The 26039-nt window shown below is 47.4% G+C and overlaps 1 protein-coding gene across 3 annotated transcripts; it reads right to left on the minus strand.

The window, feature by feature from the left end:
- Window positions 1-14992: 14992 nt before the first annotated feature.
- Window positions 14993-26027, minus strand: WFDC3 (WAP four-disulfide core domain 3). 3 transcript variants are annotated; one of them, XM_020896880.2, is made up of 6 exons: window positions 25939-26027; window positions 25498-25580; window positions 24490-24724; window positions 16792-16923; window positions 15812-15998; window positions 14993-15216 (listed from the first exon to the last, which is right to left on the minus strand). In XM_020896880.2, the coding sequence occupies exons 2-5, from the start codon at window positions 25552-25554 to the stop codon at window positions 15829-15831; spliced, it is 594 nt and encodes a 197-aa protein (XP_020752539.2). In that variant the 5' UTR covers window positions 25555-25580; window positions 25939-26027; the 3' UTR covers window positions 14993-15216; window positions 15812-15828. The 3 variants fall into 3 exon arrangements, with proteins under 3 accessions (XP_020752539.2, XP_070328796.1, XP_070328797.1); XM_070472695.1 differs by having other exon boundaries at window positions 25914-26017; XM_070472696.1 differs by having other exon boundaries at window positions 25988-26011.
- Between the last annotated feature and the right edge of the window lie 12 nt (window positions 26028-26039).

Here is a 26039-nt window from a genome sequence, read left to right on the forward strand (position 1 = left end):
GATTCCATTTTTAATTTGTTCTTTTCCATCACTACCCTCATCTACTATCTATTTTGTCTACTTTATTTTATATTTATTTTGCTATTTTGGTTCCAGTTTAAGTTCAGGGCTACATTAACTGATTTCTCCAATGTTTGTATGTGTTAGTCACTCAGTTGTGTCTGATTCTTTGTGACTGCATGGACTGCAGCCTGCCAAGCTCCTCTGTCCATAGAATTCTCCAGGCAAGAAAACTGGAGTGGGTTGTCATTTCTTCCTCCAGGGGCTCTCTGGACCCAGGGATCAAACCTAGGTCTCCGGCATTGCGGGCAGATTCTTTACCATCCAAGCCACCAGCGAAGATTCCCAATGGTTACATTTATATATTAAAGCACTGATAACAATTCATTTACAGCTGTTCATTATGAAGATGTTGATGTGATGCCGATATCCTGAAATAGATATGACCTCTAGACGTGGATGAGAAATGGTTAAGCTGGAGTTCACCACCGGGCTTTGACAAAACAGGACCTTGCAAGCTTCATGGCTGGGTAGCCAAGAATCTACTGTCCTACACACTAGGCTGATTCTGATTGCACCAAAACCCTGCCCTGACATGGGGCCTAGGGAGATGGAATCAGAGATGGATCAATTCCCCTTGAGAGAAGGAGCTTCACCCCCAGTATATAACACCAGCCCCATCCAGGACTCTTCCTATCTGCTATCTGCAGCACCATGAAGTCTGGATGGATTCACTTTTTTCTGGGCCTCATCTTTTCCATGCCCCTCCACACACGTTCCGGTTTCGTGTTTTCTCCAGCTCTCAAAAGAACCTTGTGTGAAATCGGATATCTTGGAGGTAATGCAAGATAGAAGGGGTAACCTAGGAGTGCACTGTGAAAAGGGGATCTAGCCAGCATCCAGGAAGACATTGCTGGCAATAAGCAGGAATCAAGCCCTCCTTCCGTCTCAAACAGCATGGCTCTTAGAGTATCAAAGGTTGGGCTTTCCATTACGTTCTGCCTGAGGATGAGAGAAGGAGGGAGACAGAAAGTACAGTCGAGTTAAGTTTTTTCCAAGAGATTTCAGTGTGAGAAGAATGGGGACTATGAACATCGGATCGATATCAGGAGTGTCCAGGAAATTCTTTCATTGGTGTGAATATATGTGTGCATGAATGTGTGTGTGTCAGGTGAACTCAATTCTATTTAACACATACATCCAGGACCACTGTGTTACATTCCACAGATACAGGGATGCAGAAGTCATCATTCACAGATTTAGGGCACTCACATTCTACTTATTTAAATTAATTTGCTCAATTCACATTCCTTTTTTTTTTTTTTTTAATTTTTTGGCTGTGCTAAGTCTTCATTGCCGCATGCGGGCTTTTTTCTAGCTGTGGCAAGCAGGGGCTACTCCGTGGCTGCCGCGTGCGCAGGCTTCTCATTGCAGTGGCTTCTCTGGTTGTGGAGCCTGGGCTCTAGGCGCGCCGGCCTCAGTAGTTGCAGCACATGGGCTCGGTGGTCGCGGCACACAGGTTTAGTGGCTCCACGGCACATGGGATCTTCCGGGGCCAGGGATCGAACTCATATCTCCTGCTTTGGCAGGCAGATTAACTATACCGCTGGGGAAGCCCTCAATTCACATTCTAATGGACGTGTATTAAAAATACTTGGAGTAAACAGAGCAAATTCCCCATTGTGGGTAAGGGCTGTGGTTGAACTTCAAGAAGACTGACATTAACTCCTCCTTTGTCTCCAATATGGTCATCATTTCTCCTGCTCTAACCACCGATCTCCATGGTCTCAGTGAGGCCAAGTAAGTCTGAATGGCTAGGCCCAAAGGCGGGTGGCGGGGGTGGGTGGGGAAGTGGGGGGGGGGGTGGTGAGGGGGTGGGAGCGGGGTGTGCAGGATGGGAGAGGACCCAGACTCTGGTGAGGGTGCCAGGGAGCACTTTAAGCCTATCCTTCAGGAGGAGATGTAGAGAGCCAAAGGCCTTTTTAGCTTATGTGTCTGCACTCTATGGAGGGGATACTCAGTGCTCTGACCCGTGTCCCTGTGCGAACAGATGAGATGTTGACCTCTGGTGACATGGAGAGTCAGGAAATGGGATAGATTTAAAATCCGGAAGGAGTACTGGGGTAAATTCAGGGAGCCTCAGGTCTCTCCTTCTTTCCTCTCTAAGGTAGCAGAACTCCCTTACTGTCCTTCTCCAGCTGTGGATCTGGGTCACAGACCCAGGCTACAGACTAGAATCCTTGCTCTGTATCAATACATAGTGAAATTCAGGCTCAAGGGACTCTCCCAGTGTTACAGGGTCAGGCAGATTCACACGGGCTGATGGGCATCAGTAGGCTGAGCCTGTGAGGAGGAGGATGCCAACTTGGCCCCGGAAAAGAAAACCTGACTCCCGGACTCTCCTGCAGACTACTGCAACTACCCTCCTGTGTCGGGCACCTGTAAATTAGCTTTGACCAGATACTACTACGACACTTTGACCTTTAACTGTGAGCCCTTCATCTTCAGTGGCTGTGGAAGCAACAGAAACAACTTTAAACAAAAATATATCTGTGAAAAATTCTGTCTTCCTGAAAGGTAAATCTCTCAGCCCCCTCTCCTCCACTTCCAGTGACACCAAATATTAGTGAACCATGGTTTTTCCAGAAAAATCAAGGAAGAGGTCAGGAGAAATGGAGCAAGGGTGACGAGATATTTTACTTGGGTTGGGAAAAGTCAGTCACAGGCACCAATTTCCAACATCTCAAGTCATTTAGTCCTGATGAAACTTTCAAAATTGTGAAAATTGACGGACTTTCCTAGTGGTCCAGTGGTTAAGAATCTATGCCTCCACTGGAGGGGGCCTGGTTTCCATCCCCACTCGGGGAATTAAGATTCTGCATGCCACTTTTATGGCCAAAAAACAAAACTGTGGAAATTGATGCCCAGGGAGGCTAACAACTTGGAAGAAGGACATAGATCCAGACCCTCTGACTTCCAGCCCCAGTGTGTCTCTACTACCATGATGGCCTCAGATCTTGGAGATTCTGTCCAACTCCTTATGTTTGCACAGCTAGAAGAGAAGTTAATGGGAGTGTCAGAAGAGTAGGTGGTTCAGTATCCATAGTGAATGTCCAAACACTAGACTTGCGCTCAAGAGCAGAGCCATCACTTCATTAATTTGTCTATCCTCAGGGTCTAGCACTTTAGTTGCTCATTAATATTTTATGAATAGATACATGGATCAGGAGAGATAGGAGCATTTTAAGAATAGCTATGAAGTTCTGCTAACATTCGAAAGATTCATGGATTCTTCCAATGTCTGTATGAATCACTAAATTTGTTTATTTTTTTTTAACAGAGACAGAGAAAAAGAAAACACTAACGAGGAGCAAGCAAGTTAACACAACAGAAGGAAGAAACAAGGGAAAAGAAATATTCCTTATGAAGAATTATGCCCAAATTATTCTGAGTAAATAAATTAGGCTATATTGCAAGAAGGTTTTCCGATTTCTTACTAATTTCTTTGCCCAGATTTGCCCTTCACACTGCAGGGAGGGAAGACTCCCTGTTGATGGGCATTCTCATTTCACAAATTGTTGTTTGTTATTCAGTTGCTAAGTCATGTCTGACTCTTTGTGACTCCATGGACTGCAGCACACCAGGCTCCTCTGTCCTTCACTATTTCCTGAAGTTTACTCAAATTCATGTCCATTGATTCAGTGATGCCATGCAACCATCTCATCCTCTGCCACCCCCTTCTCCTCTTGCCCTCAGTCTTTCCCAGCATCAAGGTCTTTTCCAGTGAGTCAACTTTTCACATCAAGTGGCCAAAGGATTGGAGCTCCAGCATCAGTCCTTCTAATGAATGTTCAGTGATGATTTCCTTTAGGATTGACTGGTTTGATCTCCTTGTAGTCCAGAAACTCTCAAGAATCTTCTCCAGCACCACAATTTGAAAACATCAGTTCTTTAGCGTTCAAACTTCCTTATGGTCCAACTCTCACATCAGTACATGACTACGGGAAAAATGATAGCTTTGATTAGGTGGACTTTTGTCAGCAAAGTGATGTCTCTGCTTTTTAATATGCTGTCTAGGTTTGTTATAGCTCCTCTTCCAAGGAGAAAGCATCTTTTAATCTTAAGGCTGGAGCCACTGTCTGCAGTAACTTCAGAGCCCAAGAAAATAAAATCTAGCACTGCTTCTACTTTTTCCCCTTCTATTTGCCATGAAGTGAGGGGATCAGATGCCATGATCTTAGTTTTTTGAATGTTGAATTTCAAGACAGCTTTTTCACTATTCTCTTGCACTCTCATCAAAAGGCTCCCTAAGTTCCTCTTCACTTTCTGCCATTAGAGTGGTATCATCTGCATATCTGAGGTTGTTGATATTTCCCCTCGCAATCTTGATTCCAGCTTGTGACTCATCTAGTCTGGCATTGTAGGATGCAATCTACATTTAAGGTAAAGAAGCAGGGTGACAATATACAGCCTTGTCATGTTCCTTTTCTGGCTTTGAACTAGTCAGTTGTCTGGTTCTAACTGTTCTGGTTCTAACCATCTCTGGTTCTAACTGTTGCTTCCTGCCCCCCATACAGGTTTCTCAGGAGGCAGATAAGGTGGTCTGGTATTCCCATCTTTTTAAGAATTTTCCAGTTTGTTGTGATCCACACAGTCAAAGGCTTAAGCACAGTCAATGAAGCAGAATTGACTTTTTTTAAGGGACCTTTTTAAAATTGTTTTAAAGAGTGACTTCCCCAGCAGTCCAGTGGTTGGGACTCTGCCTTCCAATGCGGGGGATGTGGGTTCGATCCTCAACTGGGGACCTAGGCTACCACATGCCATGATGTACAACCAAACATTTTTTTTAAAAAGAGATAAGTAATAGATGGCTAATTATTTTTTAATTTAAAAAGAAAAGTAAAAAAATTTAAACTGGGAGAACACTAAAAATGGAAACACATAAACTCCATATGAAATGGATCATGATAGAGCAAAAGAACCTTAACCCTGAAATCACAAACACTCATTATCAAGAAAAATCAATAGCAATCTATCTGAAAGCTCGAGAAGTATTGAAAAAAGATAGAAGCTTTGTCATCTAAAACACTTGCTGGCTTTGTTGAAATAAAATTGAAAGTAAAAGCCTTTGAAACCATTGGAAATAGAACAAAAGCCTTGCTAAATAAAAAAAAAATTAATTGATTATTTAAAAAACAGAATAGCAATAAAAAAAATATGTATCTGTGACATACTGTTGAATGACAAAAGAATCACAGGCACTTTGGCTGATTGCTACCCATATCAACACCAGCAAAGATTATCTACGGGCCAGGAGAGATTCCTCTTTGAAATTTTCGGTATGTTTGGGTATCTTAACAGTGATTATGCAGCTTTTTTAAGAGATAACAACCTGGAGATGTGGTACATATATACAAAGGAGTATCACTTGGCCATTAAAAAGAATGAAATAATGCCATTTGCAGCAACATGGATGGACCTACAGACTCTCTACTGAGTGAAGTAAGTCAGAGAAGAAGAAATATCGTATGACAGCCCTTACCTGTGGACTCTAAAGAGACGTGATACAAATGAACTTACTTACAAAACAGAAAGAGACTCACAGACTTAGAAAATAAACTTAAGGTTGCCAGTGGGAGGAGATAGTTAGAGAGTTTGGGAAGGTCACGTACATACTGCTGTATTCAAAATGAATAACCAACAAGGACCTATTGTACAGCACATGGAACTCTATGCAGCGCTATTGTTGCAGGAGCAGGGACCCCTCCCAGGGCCCAAAACCGGGCTCTTGTCTAACACTCAGAAAGGAATTGTCCGAGGAGACACATGCTGACAAAGCAAGAGATTTTTATCGGGAAAGGGCACCCGTGGGGAGAGCAGGAGGGTAAGGGAGCCCAGGAGAACGGCTCTGTCACATGGCTTGCGGTCTCGGGTTTTATGGTGATGGGATTAGTTTCCGGGTGGTCTTTAGCCAATCATTCTGACTCAGAGTCCTTCCTGGTGGTGCACGCCTTGTTATGCCAAAATGGATGCCAGAGAGAAGGATTCTGGGAGGTGGTCGGACAGGTGGTGTCTCCTTTTGACCTTTCCTGAACTCTTCCGGTTGGTGGAGGCTTATTAGTTCCCTGTTCCTTACCAGGACCTCCTGTCCTAAAACAACTCATGCAGATGGTTACTATGGTACCTGGCCCGGGTGGGCGGTTTCAATCAGCGTGCTTCCCCTGACATTATGTGACAGACTGGAAGGGAGAGGGGCTTAGGGGAGAATGGATACATGTTTATGTATGGCTGAGTTCTTTCACTGTTCACCTAAAACTATCACAAGGTTGTTAAGAGGCTATATCCCAATATATAATAAAACGTTTAAAGTTTGAAGAAAATAAAAAGATAATAAACCAGGAAAGGAAGAGGAGATGGAAGAAGGGGAGGAGAGAAAGGAGAAAAGTAAAAACAGAAAGACTGGGTGATCCCAAGTATATAAACAGCTCTGAAAGTATGGGCAACCTGAAGAAGAAAAACAAGAGAGGGACTTCCCTGACGGTCCAATGGTGAAGACTGAACTCTGAATGCAGGGAATGTTGCTGGCCAAAACCTTGGCCTTCCCTGCCCACCAAAGTCGAATGAAAAATACGGAGACAGAGTGTTGAGGAAATAGATAGATGACCTTTATTCTCAGCCCGAGGAGAGAGGCACACAGTAGGCTCACACCTCAAGGACTGTGCCCCGCCCCCCACCTCCATGAGGAACCTAGGGGCTTATGTAAGTCACCGGCTCGCTGATGAGGAGCAAAGGTGATAGGATCTTGATTTCTTCCTCTTGCATTGTTTCAAAGACAGTCATCAACTGGCATCCGTAACCCAGTCATTGAGTCTGGCAGTTCAGGGGGCTCTGTAGCCTCCTTTCTGATATGTTAACTACAAGGGAAAGAGTGTTGTAAGAGTGAGCATCAGATAAGGGATGTATTTAGCGTGGAGTCAAAGGAAAATAAGTGTGAAGTGTGAAGTGGACAGAAAGGCAAATTTAGTTACAGACATGCAGAGTTAAGAGCAGTTAAAGTAAAAAAAAAAAAAAAAAAAAGGGATGTTCAGGCCTGCTCACTGTTCTCTTTAAATTCTTTGTTCTTAGGAAAGGGAAACAGAAAAACTCATTCCTCTTCTTTCCTTTTCACTGCAACAGGGACACGGGTTCAATCCCTGATGGGAAACTAAGATCCCACACGCTGCACTCTGAGTGGTCAAAAAACAAAGAAAGAAAAGAAAAACAAGAGAATAGTAAAGGCCGGATGAACATTTAAGATTACTGAATTAGGCTCACAGACCCTTGAGGCTGAGAGGGGATTTTGATGCTGACAACTCAGCCCTGTGCCAAATGGAATTGCAAGATAAGAGTTTTGGGGGAAGTAGAAAAAAACAGCTTTAGGGAATTCTGGGGTGGTCCAGTGGTTAGGACTCTTTGGTTTCACTGCCGAGAGTACAAGTTTGATCCCTGGTTGGAGAACTAAGATCCTGCAAGCCATGTGACACTGCCAAGAAAAAAAAAAAAGGAATAGCTTTATTATTTTGCCAGCGGAGTTTTATAGCAATGGTTCAAGGGTCAGGATGCTGATAAGGATCAGGTTTTACAGAGGTCCTGCCTTCCTTTAATCCAGCCTCAAGTGGTTTCCTGATGAACTTTTGTAGTTGTCAAAGTTATCAAGCTATGACCTTCTCTCTGGAATGAAAAATGCTTCATTAAATAGTTCGTCTTCCATTTCCTGAAGATTTTAGTTCTGCAGAAGAGCTCTCAGTTCAGTTCAGTTCAGTCCCTCAGTCGTGTCCGACTCTTTGCAACCCCATGAACCAGGCTTCCCTGTCCATCACCAACTCCCCGAGTTCACCCAAACCCATGTCCATTGAGTCGGTGACGCCATCCAACCATCTCATCCTCTGTCGTCCCCTTCTCCTCCTGCCCCCAATCTTTCCCAGCATCAGGGTCTTTTCAAATGAGTCAGCTCTTTGCATCAGGTGGCCAAAGTATTGGAGTTTCAGCTTCAACACCAGTCCCAATGAACACCCAGGACTGATCTCCTTGAGGATGGACTGGTTGGATCTCCTTGCAGAAAACTGCCCCAAGGCTACACTATTGTTTCTTGATGCTTCTCCCTTGTTTCTGCATCCCCTCCTTCCTTGATTCAGTTCAGTTCAGTTGCTCAGTCTTGTTCAACTCTTTGCAACCCCATGGGCTGCAGCACACCAGGCTTCCCTGTCCATCACCAACTCCCAGAGCTTGCTCAAACTCATGTCCATCAAGTCGGTGGTGCCATAAAACCATCTCTTCTTCTGTTCTCCCCTTCTCCTCCTGACTTCAATCTTTTCCAGCATCAGGATCTTTTCCAATGAGTGGGATCTTCACATCAGGTGGCCAAAATATTGGAGATTCAGCTTCAGCATCAGTCCTTCCAGTGAATATTCAGGACTGATTTCCTTTAAGATGGACTGGTTGGATCTCCTTGCAGTCCAAGGGACTCTCAAGAGTCTTCTCCAACACCACAGTTCAAAAGCATCAATTCTTCAGTGCTCAGTTTTATTTTTTTAACAATATTCTTTCAATTTTAATTGGAGGCTAATTACTTTACAACATTATGGTGGTTTTGCCATACATTCACATGAATCAGCCATGAGTGTACATGTGTTCCCCAGCCTGAACCCCCCTCCCACCTCCCTACCCCTCCTATCCCTCAGGGTCATCCCAGTGCACCAGCCCTGATCACCCTGTCTCATGCATCAAACCTGGACTGGCAATCTATTTCACATATGATAATATACATGTTTTGATGCTATTCTATCAAATTATCCCACCCTCGCCTCCCCCCACAGAGTCCAAAAGTCTGTTCTTTACATCTGTGTCTCTTTTGCTGTCTCTCATATAGGGTCATCATTACCATCTTTCTAAATTCCATATATATGCGTTAATATACTATATTGGTGTTTTTCTTTCTGACTTACTTCACTCTGTATAATAGGCTCCAGTTTCATCCACCTCATTAGAACTGATTCAAATGCATTCTTTTTAATAGCTGAGTAATATTCCATTGTGTATATGTACTACAACTTTCTTGCCCATTCATCTGCTGATGGACATCTAGGTTGCTTCCATATCCTGGCTATTGTAAACAGTGCTGTGATGAACATTGGTGTGCACGTGTCTCTTTCAATTCTGGTTTCCTCGGTGTGTATGCCCAGCAGTGGGATTGCTGGGTTGTATAGCAGTTCTATTTCCAGGTCTTTAAGGAATCTCCACACTGTTCTCCATAGTGGTTGTACTAGTTCACATTTCCACCAACAGTGTAAGAGGGTTTCCTTTTCTCTGCACCCTCTCCAGCATTTATTGTTTGTAGACTTTTTGATAGCAGCCATTCTGACTGGCGTGAGATGGTACCTCATTGTGGTTTTGATTTGCATTTCTCTGATGAGTGATGTTGAGCATCTTTTCAAGTGTTTGTTAGTCATCTGTATGTCTTCTTTGGAGAAATGTCTGTTTAGTTCTTTGGCCCGTTTTCTTTATAGTCCAATTCTCATATCCATACATGACTGGTGAAAAGACCATAGCTTTGACTGGACGGACCTTTGTCAACAAAGTAATGTCTCTGCTTTTTAATATGCTGTCTAGGTTGGTCATAGCTTTTTGTCCAAGGAGCAAGTGTCTTTTAATTTCATGGCTGTAGTCACCATCTGCAGTGATTTTGGAACCCAAGAAAATAAATTCTGTCACTGTTTCCACTGTTTCCCCATCTATTTGCCATGAAGGGATGGGACCAGATGCCATGATCTTAGTTTTCTGAATGTTGGGTTTTAAGCCAACTTATTCACTCTCCTCTTTCACTTTCATCAAGAGGCTCTTTAGTTCCTCTTCACTTAGCAACTGTTTGAATCTGCCCTTTGGAACCCAGGGAAGGTCTTGGAGGCAGGAGCCTACTCCCAAGAAACACTTCCGTGCCCGAAGCCCCACATGGTCCTGCTCAGTTTAATTTTCACAAAATTCTAATTCAGAGATCCCCAAACTAGATCACCTATTAGAATCCCCTGGGGAGCTTTTTTAAAATACCTACTAATAAATACAGGCCTCTCTGGTGGTTCAGTGGTAAAGAACCCACCTGCCAACACAGAGATGTACATTGGATCCCTGGGTCAAGAAGATCTTCTAGAACAGGAAATGGCAACCCACTCCAGTATTCTTGACTGGAAAATCCCAAGGACAGAGAAGCCTAGTGGGCTACAGTCTAAAGGGTCACAAACAACAACAACTAACAAATAAACAACAGCTTCTTCAGGTCTGCCCTAGCTTTGACCTACTGAATAAAATATCTGGGATGAGATTTGGAAATCTGCACATTAGAAAGCTCACCTGAGTACCGATGACCCTAGAATCAGGCCAGTGTTAGGGGAACCAATCCTCCACACAGTTGAAAATTTGAATATAACTTATAGTCGGTCTTCCCTATCCTTAGATCCTCTGTATCCACATTTCCTCTCAATCCATAGTACAATATCCTTTGATTCAACCAACCAGCAATGCAGTATTTTGTATCGGAAAAAAATCCAGGGAAACTTCCCTGGAGGTCTAGTAGTTAAGACTCCGCCTTCCAATGCAGACGGTGCAGGTTTGACCCGCTGGTCAGAGAACAGAGATCTCAAATGCCTCATAGCCAAAAAACAAAACACAGAACAGGAACAGTGTTGTAACAAGTTAAAGACTGTGAAAATGGTCCACATCCAAAAAAGAAAGAAGGAAGGAAACATCAATACAACATAACGGATAATGTCCCCAAGATAAATGTTACCAGAAGTTTGGAAGCATTCCATATCATATGAAAAGGAAATTCATAAGGTTAAGCCTTACTTTATTACATGTAATTCAGTAAGGATCTGGAGTATAGATTCAGCTATGTAAGTTTTCTCAAAGTCAATTGAAAAAGGTGGGACTAACTCTGACTTTAGTCTTAACTAGGCTTCAGAAGCTGATGCTGAAGCTGAAGCTACAGTATTTTGGTCATCTGATGTGGACAGACAACTCATTGGAAAAGCCCCTGATGCTGGGAAAGATTCAGGGCAGAAGGAGAAGGGGACGGCAGAGAAAGAGATGGCTGGATGGCATCACTGATCAATGGACATGAACTTGGGCAAACTCTGGGAGGTGATGAGAGACAGGGAGGCCTAAGGTGCTGCAGTCCTTGGAGTCCCAAGGAGTCAAACGCTGCGGGAGATGGAACGAGGCTTCAGAAGTGGTCTATGGCAGACCTCTGCTGCCCTCTGGTGGCCCCGAGCATAAAAGCACCAGCAAAGAATTCTTAGCACTCAACACTTCCACACCCCAAAGCACAGCTAAGCCTGGGGTCCCAGGGGAGGAGCTGAACCTCACCACCACTCTAAATAGGTTTTGACCCCTCACTGAACACACCCTCTTCATCTCCAGTCTGGATAATCACCCTCACAAACTGCTTCAAGAGCTGTTACCTGAGAGTCTGATGGTCAAAGCATAAGAATGTGATGGTAGAGTACAAATGAGGAAGTATGAAAGGGAGAATATGATGCAGAGTTACCCTTGCCTGTCCCTCTTTTTCTTACTTCCCAGACTATCACAGTGGATCCCAAGCCACTAGCCTTTCTCTAGTTTATAATGAGAGAGATCAGAATATCAAAATTAGAATTTTGAGGTCAAACAGACCAAGGTTTGAACTAGCCCTCCGACTTACTCTGGGACCTCTGGGCAAGTTATATAAACATTCTGACCCTCCAGGAAGAGAAAAACAGATACCAGATGATATCATGTATTTGGAATCTAAAAAATGACACAAATGAACACATCTATGAAACACAGATTCACAGACAGAGGGAACAAATGTGTGGTTGCCAGCGGGGGAAAGGATGGAGGCGGGATGGATTGGGAGTATGGGGTTAGCAGAGGCAAACTATTACATAGAGAATGGATAAACAGCAAGGTCCTACTGTAGAGCCCAGGGAACTATATTCAATATCCTGTGATAAAACATAATGAAAAAGAGTTTGAAAAAAAAAGTATACATGTGTGTACCTGAGTCACTGAGCTAGTCACAATAGAAACTAACATACTGTCAATCAATAAAACAAATTTTTTTTTAAATTTAAAAAATTAACTTTCTGACTCTGTTTCCCCATCAGAAAAACACAGCCCACTGTGAGGATTCAATGAGATGGTGCATGGGAAGTTCTTAGCTCAGTGCCTGAATGGGATGAAGTCAGCACTCAAAGTGTTACCTGTTAACTCCTATGGTGGGGGCAGGGGGGTGGGGGGGCTTCTTCATTCTTTGTTGATGCTGGTGAATCTAGATGAGGCTGTCCTCTGCACTGATTCACTTGTCAGAAGGGTCCCTTGCCCACGGGCATGGGTTCAGCCTCCTGCCCCTCTCACCCCATGTACCCCGCTCACCGAAGACATTGCGCCTTACGGGACAGTAGTGAAATCCAGAAGGATGACAAGGAGAGGATGCAGAGGTCCACGTGCTCTCGGGTCACCTGTGGAGCCACGGATTTCTAACACCTGATGGTCAGGAAATGGATGGGAGAAGGAAGACTCACAAGACACACTGGGTCTGGTCAAAGAACGGGTATTGCTTGACCCACACTGGAGGACTGGCAAGTGTCAAAGCCTCAGGAAATCCTGCTCAGCACGAATTTTTAGGGGAGGTCATCGAAAGGATGTGACTGCTGATTGACACGTGCGTTGAACCCAGGCAATCAGAGGCTCCTCCAGCCCTCCCCTGTCTTTGGAATAGACCAGGTGCCCACTGTCCCCACAGCAGGAGTTCTAACGATACAGCCTTAAGAGAGGGATGCTGTTAGGTGCATCTGTACTGTATATGCAGCTGAACCCAGCTAAGACCTCCTAATAAACCTTTTCAGTTTCTGAAGCCTGGTGCAGAGATCTGCTGGCCTTGGGGCCACCCCAGACAAACATGTAAGTTGCCTTACATGTTAGAACTCCCACCTACCAATCCAAGTGGCCGCCTCTTTTTCTCTCCCTCCGAGTGCCCTCTACAAGGGGTTGGTTTCAGATTTCACCTAAAGTGCTCAAGGTGAGCCAGGTGGAAGTTTGAGGGTTAGGGAGTGGGAAGTGTGTGGCTTTTCTACCTGGTCAGATGCTAATTTCAGGGTACAAGTTTACGAAATGGGACCAGGGTCCACGGAGGCCTTCAACCCTCAGAAAGGAATAGTTCTGATGACTTCTTTGGTTTTATAACATGGGAAATAAAGCCCACCGGCCCAAACCCAAGGAATGAACTTGGAGACACGAGGTGCAGTGAGAAGTGCAATATCTGGCGTCTGGTGGGCAGGCACACCCAGGTTCATCATAATGGGGTTTTTATTCTCTCGGCTCCCAAGTCCCTCCCCCAGTTCCTCCTTGGCTGAGTACTACGGGGTTAACAATCTTCCCGAGGAAGTCACCTGGGTTTATTACTTTCCCTTTGCCTGGATTTTCCCATAAGCATCCTAAGGGCTATTACACATTAGCAGGCTGTCACTAGGCTAGTTGTCCTTGAAAATGGGCCAGTTTTAGTTTTTATTTCTTCCAACAATAGGAAAAGCTGCCTAGAAAGGTCTTGGGGGAAGGGGCAGGCAGGTAGGGTGCAAGATGTGAAATTTGGCCTCAATTTCAAAAATGAAATTTGGTCTCAGTTGTTGACCGCCAATGGTTGAGCCCCAACACAACCCCAGTTCAAATTCAGCCCTTCAGCCCTTTCCCCCTCCCCTCTCCCCCTCCTGTCTGCCTCTGCTTCCCCCTTCCCCCGCCCCCTCCCCGCCATTCCAGGCAGACCGGAGGGGCTGGCCCAGATGCAGAGGACGGAAGGTCTGGAAGGCCTCCTCTTCCAGTGCTCCGCCTGAGCTGCACCTGGAGCTCACACCTCCCTCTCCAGTCCTGCTCCCCACCTGGCAGAAAACCATCCTACAGTATTTTAAGACCCTTTTTTTTTTACCACACTGAGCAGCAAGCAGGATCTTTGCTTCCCAACCAGGGATCTAACCTGTGCCCCCTTAAGTGGAAGCATGGAGCCCTAACCACTGAACTACCAGGGAATTCTCTGCAAATATATTAACATCCAACAAGGGATAACTGGTTAGTTATTTTTATGGAGCTCTATTAAAAGAATGTATATGATGGCATAAAAGATCTACAAGATATAGAATCTGATCCATAAAAATAGAATTTTTAAAAAATTATCTTGGTCCAAAGAACCTAAAGAATGTCCAACAAGAGATAATTGGTTAGTTATTTTAATGTGTGTGTGTGAGTCGCTCAGCTGTGTCCAACTCTTTGTGACCCCATGAACTGTAGCTAGCCAGGCTCCTCTGCCCATGGAATTCTCCAGGCAAGAATACTAAAGTGGGTGGCCATTCCTTTCTCCTGGGGATCTTCCTGACCCAGGGATTGAACCTGGGTCTCCAGGCACTGCGGGCAGATTCTTTACCATCTGAGCCACCAGGGAACCCCAGTTATTTTTATGGAGCTCTATTAGAAGAATGCATGTGATGGCATAAAAGATCTCCAAGATACAGAATCTGATCCATAAAATATATAGCAAATTTTCCTGGAGGGGACAAAACACTTGTCTTGAAGCCAAGGGCTGGCCCCCAAGTAAGGTGGGCCATGGTGGGATCATCCAAGCGACTCAGGAAACTAGCCATTCAGCCCAGTTCCACCCCAACCCTCATTCTCCAGCCAAAGAAAAGTCAGCAAGTCCAAAAAGAGGCCTGACTGTCCCTCTCCTGGAGCTGAGACACATGGCTATGGCAAGTCACCCTGGGTTTGGCATCCACCCATCTCCCCCTTGGCTGCACCCAACCAGCCTCCATTTTTTGGTGTTCTCAGAATAGATCGCTTATCCCTCCTAAACAAGTCAATCCCAGAACCCACAGGCACACTCGGACCCCTTTGCTCTCTTTCCTCAACTTAGCCCTCAAAAAGCACAGACAAGAGGGTCAGCACCAGCCTTTACTGGGGAAAAGAAGCGCCACACACCCACTGCCCAGGCCCAGGGTCGGGTTTCCCACAGTCAAGGCAGCCATCGGAACAGAAACAGTGCCGAGGGCAATGAGAGTGCCCAGGGGTGTCACAAGCCCCAGGACAATAGCCTCTCCTGGCTGCCAGGACAAGCCCCCTCGATGTTCAGGACACATCAGATCGACAAGGGCACCGGGGCCTCTGCAAGAAGAAGAAACATCAGGTCATAATTGCACCCTCCTGGCTCCAGCTCCCCAGCATGTTTTTTTCCCCTTCTACACTGGAGAAGTTAGGCAAAGATTGCTCTCACAGGCCTTAAATGGCTACCTGCTTTTCAAACAATCCGGGCTAAACTGGCATTGAAGAGTCTTTATCACGCAGTGACCAACCTTATATTTCCTGTTGTAAAAACAGCCTATCTGGCCCCTTACCCACTCTCTCATATCACCCCCATCTCAGTTTCCCAAACATGTCACATACAACCCACCCTCTGTGTCTTTGGTCACCAGGCCACCCGTCCAGCTTGTTCTCTTGCTCTCCTCGCTGGGTCACATCTAGCCTAGCCTTCAGGGCCCAGATCAAATCCTACTTCTAGGAGAAGGACCCTCCCAAGGAACCACACTTATCTGCTCACCTGTATGCCCATTCGGCCTATACAGGGTCCTGACCTGTGAAACAGAATCTAACTAGACTCTCCAGGGTGAATACTGCCTTGCCCTTCTGGAGTTCCCACCCAGCATGCTAAGCATCACAGCAGTGAAGACTGTTATTATTGATAACAAGGGACTGTACTCACCTAATTCAGAGTCAGACCTAATGGTCCAGGTGGGGTTCGGGGCCCGCTGGGGTGATGGGACTGGATGGGACACAGAAGCGGCCACAGCCTGACTTGCAGCACTTTTCCCCCGGTTGGCAGTTCTCATCGATCATGCAGTTGACAATGCACAGGCCCACTAAGACTTTTGGACAGTCACCGCCCCACCCTGGGGGATAAACAGGCAAAGGTATAGAGACAGGACGGTTAAGTTCCAGTGACTCCAGGTGGGATCCCATCTGGGACTTAGACACAGAGGCTCAGATGAATCCATCCCTGATTCTGACTGGATCTTAATCAAACATCTGGCTGGGACACCTTGAAGCTAGAGGATCTGAGCCCCCGCAGGGCCCTAAGAGAGCATCTGGATTAATGATTTCCAAATAGTATCTCACAAGGAGTTCCCTAGAGGTACCTCACTGGTGGCTCAGATGGTAAAGAATCTGCCTGCAAATGCGGGAGACCTGGGTTCAATCCCTGGGTTGGGAAAGCTCCCCTGGAGAAGGGAATGGATACCCACTCCAGTACTCTTGTCTAAAGAATTTCACGGATGGAGGAGCCTGACGGGCTACAGTCTGGGGTCGCAGAGTCAAATACGACTGAGCAATGAATACTCACTTTTTTCTTTTTTCACTTCAGGACTTGATATCACTGTGGGTTTGGGGTGGGCCTAGGTGGGGTGCAGAAGCAGGGCTCCCACACCACTACCCTCTCCCCTGGTGCCTGGGCTTCCTACTCTCCACCCCCTGCCATGGCCTTCCTCTAGTTCTTTCAATGCCAACATGGGCCCCTTGATCCAGGAGAAGGGTTGCCGTGGCTTGGAGGGGGGCGGGGTATGAGGACTGGAAGGATAAGGATTCTGACTCCCCCAACAAACAAAGAGAAGACCACAGATGGCTCCCTGCCTAACCAGCTCTGGGAGCCCAGGAGCCCAGGATTTCTTCCCCAAAGAGCTGACATACCTCCCTTAATGTCTCCGAAGCAGGCATGGCCACAGCCGGTGCTGCAGCACTTATGTCCCTGGGGACAGGATGTGTCCCCATCACACAGCTCTTCACACGGAAGGGGGTCAGCCGGACATTCACCGCCAGACTCTGCCACAGAAACAGAACACTGGGGCTCAGAGGTACCCCAGCCCAGTGTTGCCAGTTATTTTCATTGGGACTCCAGCACAAAATGTACAAACAAAAATGTAACGGAAAACGACATATTTTCCATTGTGTCCTGTGTGTATATCATAAATATTCATGATTAACGTGTGTATATTTATGTGCATTCATGTATATTCAATGATGATACTTCTTATTCTATGTCTTCTTTTTTTTAATGCTGGCCACAAAATACGAAGTTGATATCCAGATTCAGTTTGAAAAGCACGGTTGAGGTCTAACACACTGTGACAAACACACCAGTTGCCACCCCCATATTCGTCCTCCCTCCGTGCTTACTGTCGTTGACACCAGCACTGCTGGCTGCTGAACGCATGCCCACGGGTAGCCCCCTCCCCACTGTCTCTGGGCTTGACTGGGTGACGCTTTGACCGACAAGACACCAGCAAGTACGACGCCAGCAGCGCGTGTGCATGCATGCATGCTCAGTTGCTTCAGTCATGTCTGCCTCTTTGGGACCCCATGGACTGCAGCTCGCCAGGCTCCTCGGTCCATGGGATTCTCTAGGCAAGAATACTGGAGTGGCTGCTATGCCCTTCTCCAGGGGACATGTTCACAGCCCCTAGACAGACACTGAAACTCCGAGAAGAGAAGCTGTTGGCCCAGAACCGCAGAGTGAGTCAGCGGCAAAGCAGGACGAAACTCAGCCTCTCAGTGTGTAGTGAAGCACTCTTCCTACTACACCACCCCTGAGACAGGTGGGCAACGGGCCAGGTCCACAGGGCAGGCACACCCAAGACGTCACATCCAAACCACACCCACTCAACCGTGACTCACTCCTCTCGGTGTTCAAGTTTTCTAAATGGAGGGGAGATACAGGCCATTTAAGGCTTTGTAGAAAACCAAGACAGGACTGGCCCAGTGCCTCTGAGAAAGAACATATACATATGATTGGACACAGCTGGCTCTGGGCAGCCTGACATGATGGGAAAAGCACGTGCTGGACTCCGAGAGAATGCGTGCAGCTAAACATGTGCACATGCTCAGTCGCTCAGTCGTGTCTGACTCTTTGCAACCCTATGGACCACAGCCCTCCAGGCTTCTCTGCCCATGATATTTCTCAGGCAAGAATACTGGAGCAGGTTGCCATTTCCTCCTCTAGGGGATCTTCCCCAGCCAGAGATCAAACTCCAGTCTCCTGCATCTCCTGCATTAGCAGGCAGATTCTTTGCCACTGAGCCATCTGGGAAACCTCGTACAGCTGAACAATCCAAGGTATAATAACCTAGTATCCTTAGATTTTCTAAATAGCCCCTATTTCACGCCATTTCAGTCCATATTACAACTATGTGTCTTGGTTTTTTTATTCAGAAAATATGATCACTGTTCATCACCACATGTCTCTCCCCACACCTCCCCACCTGTTTGACAAACACCAAAATCCGTCTGACAAGGAACAAAGTCTTTTATCCCCAAGGCTGAGAAGACTGAGCATAAAAACAATCTCCCCAAAAGAGAAAAAAAACAGCAACATAAACGTCTCACCAAATTATACCTTGTACCCTAGAGAGTGGAGGCCTAGAGTCTCAAACTTCCCAAATTTCACCATTTTGCTGGGCCTGACTCTGAAGTAGCTTCCCAGGTGGCCCAGGGGTAAAGAACCTGCCTGCCAATGCAGGAGACAGAGGAGATACGGGTTCAATCCCTGGGCCAGGAAGATCCCTGGAGGAGGAAATGGCAACCCACTCCAGTGTTCTTGCCTGGAGAATCCCACGGACAGAGGAGCCTGGGAGGCTACAGTCCATGGGGTCACAAACAGTCGGACATGACTTAGCGACTGAGCGCACACCCATGACTCTGAAGTAACCAATGCCAGGAGCACCGGGCTACCACTGCTTTCTTCCCCAGGACCAGGCATAGACACCAAAGCTCTACTGTCTCCCAGGCCAGACTTCCTTGAGTTCCCTGGGGATTTATCAACTGTCAGAAGCAACAAAGGGACCCTTGGAGGATAGGCTGGAGTCCTGAGGCTCAGAATATATCCCTTCGGACCAGCGCCCAGTAGGGCCATCCAGTCCAACACCCTATCTGATGCCTGAATCCCTGCCAAGCAATCCCCATCCTTAGCTAGGAGAGCTGGAATTAAGGGAGCCTTACTACCTCCAAGCCCGACTACAGCCAGCCATCCTTATATTTAAGCTAGACAGCCTTAAAGATAAGAAAGTCTTTCTTTATACTCAACTGAAGTCTATTTCTCTCCATTGGCCCTTTACCTATCCCCAGACACCTGGTAAGATCACAGCTTGTGTCACCTCTGTAGACATCCTCTGCCTTTCACTGTCTCAGCTTTGCCAGGCTAGCTGAGCTCAGTTCCTCCTATCACATGGTTTCTAGTCACCTCAGTTATCTTAGCAGGAATCAGGGTGAGAAATACAAATGACAGCCAGAACAGGGATGGTCAATCTAGCCTCTGGATACGCCCAATCCCAAGATCCCAAGCTATCACCAGAAAGGCAGAATAGAAAGCTGAAGCCCAGAAACACTCACTCACTGAGTCTCCACCGCTGCTCCAGCTCCAACCTTCCACTAGGGAAAGACGCCAGCTGCTGGCAGGAAAGTGACATGTCAAAACTTCTTAAGCCAAGAAGGGCCCTGAGTCCTCAAACCTACTCCTTTCTTCTCCTGTAAATAGACAGACAGACATCCAGAAGGGGGAGAGACCAGCCTGAAGTCAATGGTCCCAGAACTGAGCCCCAAACCCCCAGCTTTGACACTCGGTCCAATGCCCTTTAACCCACATCATTACAATCCCCTACACTCTGCAAGGATCACCTAAAAACAAATCAACAAGCACTAGGACTCAGCTCATTTCTGCCAAAAGACCGAGCAGTAGACAGCTTTAGGGGTTAGGAAAACTTACAAATAAACTAGTGTGTGCCTGGAGCTCCCGAAACCAGTCCTAGTTTTGGCAATCCACCGGGACTCAGCATACAGGTGTACACACGGCCATGATTTACAACAGCACAAAAATACAAAGCAAAACCACCAACGGGAAGAGGCATATGACGCGAAGTCCAGAGGAAGCCAGGGGCAAGCTTCCAGGAGCCCCCTCCAGGAGAGTCGCACAGGATGGGCTTCATTCCTCTGGCATGAAGCTGTGACAACGCGGGTGAAGTGGCGTTCTACTGGGGAACCCACTGCAGACTCAAGAGTTTTCCTGGGGACTGGTCACACGGCACTCTCTGCCGAGCCCATACCTCTGTTAATAGTTAGGGTGGCACGAACTCTCTCGAAAATCCAAATTCCCAGAAGTCAGCCAAGGCCAATCTTGTGAGCAGGCCTTTCTGGGAATGTTAACCTTGGACCTGCTGTGTTAGCTCTCTCAGCTATACAAACAGTGTGGAGGTTTCAGGAAAGGGGGGCCCAAACACCCATGGAGCCCACGCCCCTGATCCACACAAAAGGACATGATGCATATGTCCTAATAAGCAAAACAGAGGCTCAGGGGGGATCGGGAGGGGCCAACCTTCACGCAGTGGGAGAGGGGAAATAAGGGACCCAAGACAGACAGAGATTGGCTCAGTCGTGTCCAAATCTTGGCGACCCCACATACTGTAGTCCACCAGGCTCCTCTGTCCATGGAATTCTCCAGGCAAGGATATTGGAAAGGTCTGCCATTCTCTTTTCCAGGGGGTCTTCCCAACCCAGGCATTGAAACTGGGTCTCCCACATTGCAGGCAGATTCTTTACCCTCTGAGCTACCAGGGAAGCCTCTGGGACAACATTAAGGGAGCCAAAAGGGACAGCATTAAGGCCATTATCTGGATCTTCGCTCCAAAACCTTCTCCTCCCAAAGTTGTCCCCTTCTCAGTAAAGAGTACGGCCATCACCCAAAGGCACCAGCCAGACACTCAGCATTCTTCTTGACACTTCCTCTTCCTCATCACCCACATCTGCTAACCAGGCCTGTCAGCTCCATCTTCAGGAGAATTTCAAGGACCTCCCTGGTGGTCCAGTGGAATCTGCCTGCCAATACAGTGGACCCGGGTTCAATCCCTGGTCCAGGAAGATCTCACATGCCCTGGGGCAACTAAGCCCATGAGCCACAACTGCTGAGGCCCTCTGCCGCAACTACTGGAGCCTGCTTGCCATGAGCTGGTGCCCCACAAAAAAGAAGCCCGAGCGCCAAAACTAGAGTGGCTCCCCCTTGCCGCAGCCAGAGAAAGCCCATACACAGCAATGAAGACCCAGCACAGCCAAAAAGAGTAAATAAATTTTTTTCCCCCAGAAAGTACTTCGACTCTGCCACTTTTCCAGGTCTGAGCCATGGTCACTCCCTGCCCAGCCTGCCACAGGGGCCTCTCAACTGGCCTACCACCTTCTACATTTTCCTCAGCCATTCTTCACACACCAGCAGAAAGGTCTTTTTAAAATGAAAACCCAACCAGGTCTCTCCTGCTTTAAAGGCCTCCTGTTGCACTTATAATAAAGCCTTAGACAGAGGCCCTGGAGGTTCCCGGAAAGCCTAGACCTGAACTGGAACTACCCTCCTTCCCCATCCCTCATCTCCAACCACACTGACCTTTCACCTCCTGAAAAAAGCAAGCCCAGCCCCGCCCCACAGGCCTTGCCCTGGCAGTTCCCTCTTCCTAGCATTGCACCCAACAGCCAGCTGCTGCTTCTCAGTTCTCCAACTTAAAATGACACCTCCTCTTTCCCTCGCTTTTCATTCCTTTCGTAGCACTCACTGTGACTGGTGCTTATTATTGTCCACTTATGATTATTTCCTGTGTCTCATATCAGGGGCTGAGCTCCATGAGACCAAGGGCCGTGACTGCCCTGCTCACCCCTGGATGCCCAAATGCCAGATAGTATAGACTGACTCAATGTGTACTGAATCTATTTATAAGCGAACAAGTGACATCTACCAGACATCAGAGAGGTGGGAGGGAATCTGATCAGCAAGGTGCTGGGCATAACACTATAAGCTGCTGGGCATTATTTGGCAGGTTTTGTACAAGCTTTTTATATACATTTCTTCTCAACTACATGACTGGAGAAGGCAATGGCAACCCACTCCAGTACTCTTGCCTGGAAAATCCCATGGATAGAGGAGCCTGGTAGGCTGCAGTCCATGGGGACAGGAAGAGTCAGACACGACTGAGCAACTTCACTTTCACTTTTCACTTTCATGCATTAGAGAAGAAAATTGGCAACCTCCTCCAGTGTTCTTGCCTGATGAATCCCAGGGACAGGGGAGCCTGGTGGGCTGCCGTCTACGGGGTTGCACAGAGTTGGACATGACTGAAGCAACTTGGCATCGGCATCAACTACACGGGATAGACTGAATACTTATACTCTCCGAAAATTCTTATGTTGAAACCAAATACCCAAAGTGAGAGTATTTGGAAGTGGGGTCTTTGGGAAGTGATTAGGTCAAGAGACTGGAGCCCTCTTAAGGGCAAGTAGCCCTTGTTGGCCTTCTGTCACATGAGGTCACAGCAAAAAGAGAGCAGTCTACAAACCAGGAAGCAAGCCCTCACCAGACACTCAATCTTCTGGCACCTTGATCTCGGATGTCCCCATTTCCAGAACTGTGAGAAATAAATGTCTGTAGTTTATAAGCCACCCAGTCTGCAGTATTCTGTTACAGTACCGAGAAAGGACACTGCCTTATCACTCTACGAAATAAATGTCCTTGCATGCATGTGTTTAGTCGATCGTTCATTTCCGAGTCTTTGCAACTCTTTGGAGCCCCCCAGGCTCTTCTTTCCATGGGTTTCTCCAGACAAGAATACTGCAGCAGGTTGCCATTTCCTCCTCCAGGGGATCTTCCTGACCCAAGGATCAAACCCAGGCATCCCTGTGTCTCCTGCGTTGCAGGCAGATTCTGACCTGCTGAGCCATCAGAGAAGCCCTGATAAGAGATAAAGACACTTACCTCCATTGTAAGGATGATAAAAAGAGGCCACAGAGGAGCCAGGCTTCCTATCCATGTTCAAACCCTAACTGCCTCAGGAGAGCAGGTCCAGGGTTCAGCCTGGACCCTCAGGCACCCCAATGTGCCCCTACCTTACCAAACAGACAGCCCAGGAAGCCTCTGGCAAACCAGGGCTTACTGAACGCAGAAGTGGTTCACAGCCCAGAATGCGCTCCCACTGCCGGTCACTGGGTGTAGCAACGAGTCCCACTGGGTGTGTGGGCCAGCCCTGCTCTAGGACTGGAACTGTAGAGAAGCAGTTAACTGATAACCCCGTGGCCAATATCACTTCCCACCAGAGGAGGGACCCCACACAGCCAGTGGGCTCTGGGAGATCTGCAGAGATCACTGTTCTAACCTGCTGAGCTCCCAGGAAAAAAAGCAGCCCCAGCTGGGCTGGCCAGGGCCCAGAGCAGCTCACAGAGGTGCCCGGCTGGGCTGCCAGCCTCACCCTCAGCTGCTACAATTCAGTCATCACCTTCAAACATGGGCAAGGCTGTACCAGGCCCGACAAGCTGCCAGGGAGTGACCCGTGGGAGACAGACGCCCAGCCCTGGTTCCAGACAGGGGCCTCAAGAGTCCTGGCAAGGAGTACAACCCTCTATTCTCTTTTATGGGCATGCTGCCCAAGGGAGCTGCCAAAGCCAGGTGCAGACGATCCCAGTGGGTACAGGGAAGGGGCCTGCTACATGGGGAGATTTGGCTGGCAGGTCAGCCTTCACAAGAACCCTAAGTTCAAAGTAAAAGAAGCACAGATAATAAACAGTCTATTATTTCCTGACAGAAAGCAAAGAACTGGGGCCTCTAGTGATTAAAGGAGAAGAGACAGCTCCCCCACCAAAAAAGGGGAGGGGGCGGCAGGGAAGAGGTGCTCTAGGTAAGCTAGATTCCAAGAGCCAACCTTGAAGACAGAAAGCTGGCTGGGTCTATGTAGCCCAGAGGCAAGATCGGAAAGGAGACATGGATTTTGCCTCTCGAGACATCCTTAGGGACGCCTCCCCAGCAGAGCCAACCACAGCATGCACCGCGGAACATCTGCCCAGCCAGCCAGAATTCATTCCCCTGGCATGGCTCTTGGCACAGGTTCTTATTGGAAGGATATTTTCCTTCTTTCACTGCAAAAGGTATCACCTGAGTTGGGGGTAACTGATAAGGCCTCAATAAATGGGGAATGGAAGCCAAATGCACTTCGGGGACTTTTAGCCTTTCCCAAATTCTTATCTAAAATATTTCTGCAGCCACTTTCCCCTCCTCCCACACCCCCACCATCCACTAACATGCACCCAGCACCACTCAAGGACCAGCCATTCTGCAGAGAGAGAGAAAGGTTGGGCAAACCCAGAACCTCTAGTAAGCCAGACTGGAAGTACTATCTCCTTGTCCAGAGAGGACAGAAAAAGCCAGGAAGACCTATCCTGGCTGCTGCCAGAATCAATCCATCCAGGTCCGTTGTACAGAGGAGACCATCATCTCCCCAAATGAGGAGCCTCACTCTTGGGGGAGGCCAGGGGTGATTTCTCCTCTAGTCATTTTCAGTTACTCTTAGTCAGGGGTCCCAAAGGGTAACTCACCACGCTCTCCTACAGTCACCCTGGATGTCTCGGACCCAAGAGCCATTATTGTCTTCAGGAGGAAGAGGCAGCCCAACATGACAATGATGCTGAGAGCTGAGATGAAAACTCCAATCCGGCCAGACATGTACATCTTGCCCAGAATATCAACCGTGGGAAGGGCAAGGCAAGGGGACTGGCCTAAGCCCAGCCCCAGATCCTTCCTTTTCGCAATAGTTCCCAAGGATGTCTTCTCCTGACAAGAAGAAAAGTGATTGGTTGCTTGTGTGTGGGAACATTCCTGGTGCTACCAAAAGACACATGTGATCAGAATGATCAAACTCTGTACAATGGACAATGATGAGGAATCTAGGGGGAGCTGAGAAAACAGAGGGATAGCCACTGGATCAAAGAGAGCCCTAGAGGGTTTTTCAGGGACATGGCTACAGCTGAAATGAGAGAGGAAAGGACTAAAGACACCACTAAAGAAAAGAACCAAAGCTAATAAAATGCACTGTGGCTCCTGTCCATCATTGCAACCTAGAAAGCAGAGACTAGAACCAACTGCGTACAAACTATTCAAAAACTATAGAAAAGCAGTGTTTGAATTTCTTCAGAACTAACATAAATGCACCAAAAACCTACATCTTGGTCCCTCTGGCATATATGGGACATTTTTGGACTATATGAAGGCTGGTTGACAAAACCCAAAAGAACAGTTGCTGACTCAAGTAATAACGTAGGTCATATAGATTCCCTTTCCCTGACACAGGGATCGAACGGATGTCTCCTGCATCTCCTGTGTTGCAGGAGGATTCTTTAACCACTAAGCCAGTTGGGAAGCCCAGAACAAAGGTAAGCAGTCCAATTCCATAGCCGGTGTTCTTTTATCATATCATAATGAATTTGAACTCAGATCTTTCTAACTGCAAAACTCATGCACCTTCTACTACCCCATATTATGACCTCGTACAAGTAACTTTTGCTACCACATATAAGTAGATCCAATTCTATTCCGGGATGTCTTACCTCTAATGCAGAGCAAAAGGGGATCTGGGGAACTCTACAGCTGTGAAACCCCTGCATCCTCAACCTATCCCAGAATCAACCATCTGAGGAGAGAAGCCCAGGATCTTCATTAGATGCCTTCCGACGCCAAGAGGCAACCCCTGGGGTAAAGGCCTGGAGGGACCGCTGAGTGAGTGTTTACAACGCCAAGGGCCAGACCCCCTCCCCCTCTTGTTGGGTTTTGGGGTCCTCGCATGAGGCCCATCCAATTCTGGGAGCTGAGTGCCGGGCATATTAAAATCTAGTTTTCCAAAGACAACCAAAGACGCCCCTGTACCAAACGCTCCCCTCCGCTCCCCAACTCCAGCCCCGGGAAATCTGCTCCCTTCTTCCCGCCCCACACTTCTCCACGGGCCCTCGCCCTGCCAGAGAACGACCCTGACTGAACACCCCCAGTCACACCCGAAGCGAGACCACCCCCGAAAGGCAGCCGGGCGACCCGACACGCAACGCCTCTAAGCAGCAGCAATCGGACGGGAACTAGCGGTTCGGTTTCCCTGGCA

Source organism: Odocoileus virginianus, chromosome 9 (genome assembly GCF_023699985.2).
Source record: "Odocoileus virginianus isolate 20LAN1187 ecotype Illinois chromosome 9, Ovbor_1.2, whole genome shotgun sequence".
In the NCBI taxonomy this organism is placed as follows: domain Eukaryota; kingdom Metazoa; phylum Chordata; class Mammalia; order Artiodactyla; family Cervidae; genus Odocoileus; species Odocoileus virginianus.

Bases quoted from the DNA above. Each gene is read 5' to 3' on its own strand.
- WFDC3 (XM_020896880.2), bottom strand. From the start codon at position 25,554: ATGCAGGGGTTTCACAGCTGTAGAGTTCCCCAGATCCCCTTTTGCTCT. The intron at 16,924-24,489 runs GTGAGTTACCCT...TTTCTGTGGCAG, and splicing joins GGTGACTGTAGGAGAGCGTG to AGTCTGGCGGTGAATGTCCG. The intron at 15,999-16,791 runs GTATGTCAGCTC...TTTATCCCCCAG, and splicing joins CTTCGGAGACATTAAGGGAG to GGTGGGGCGGTGACTGTCCA.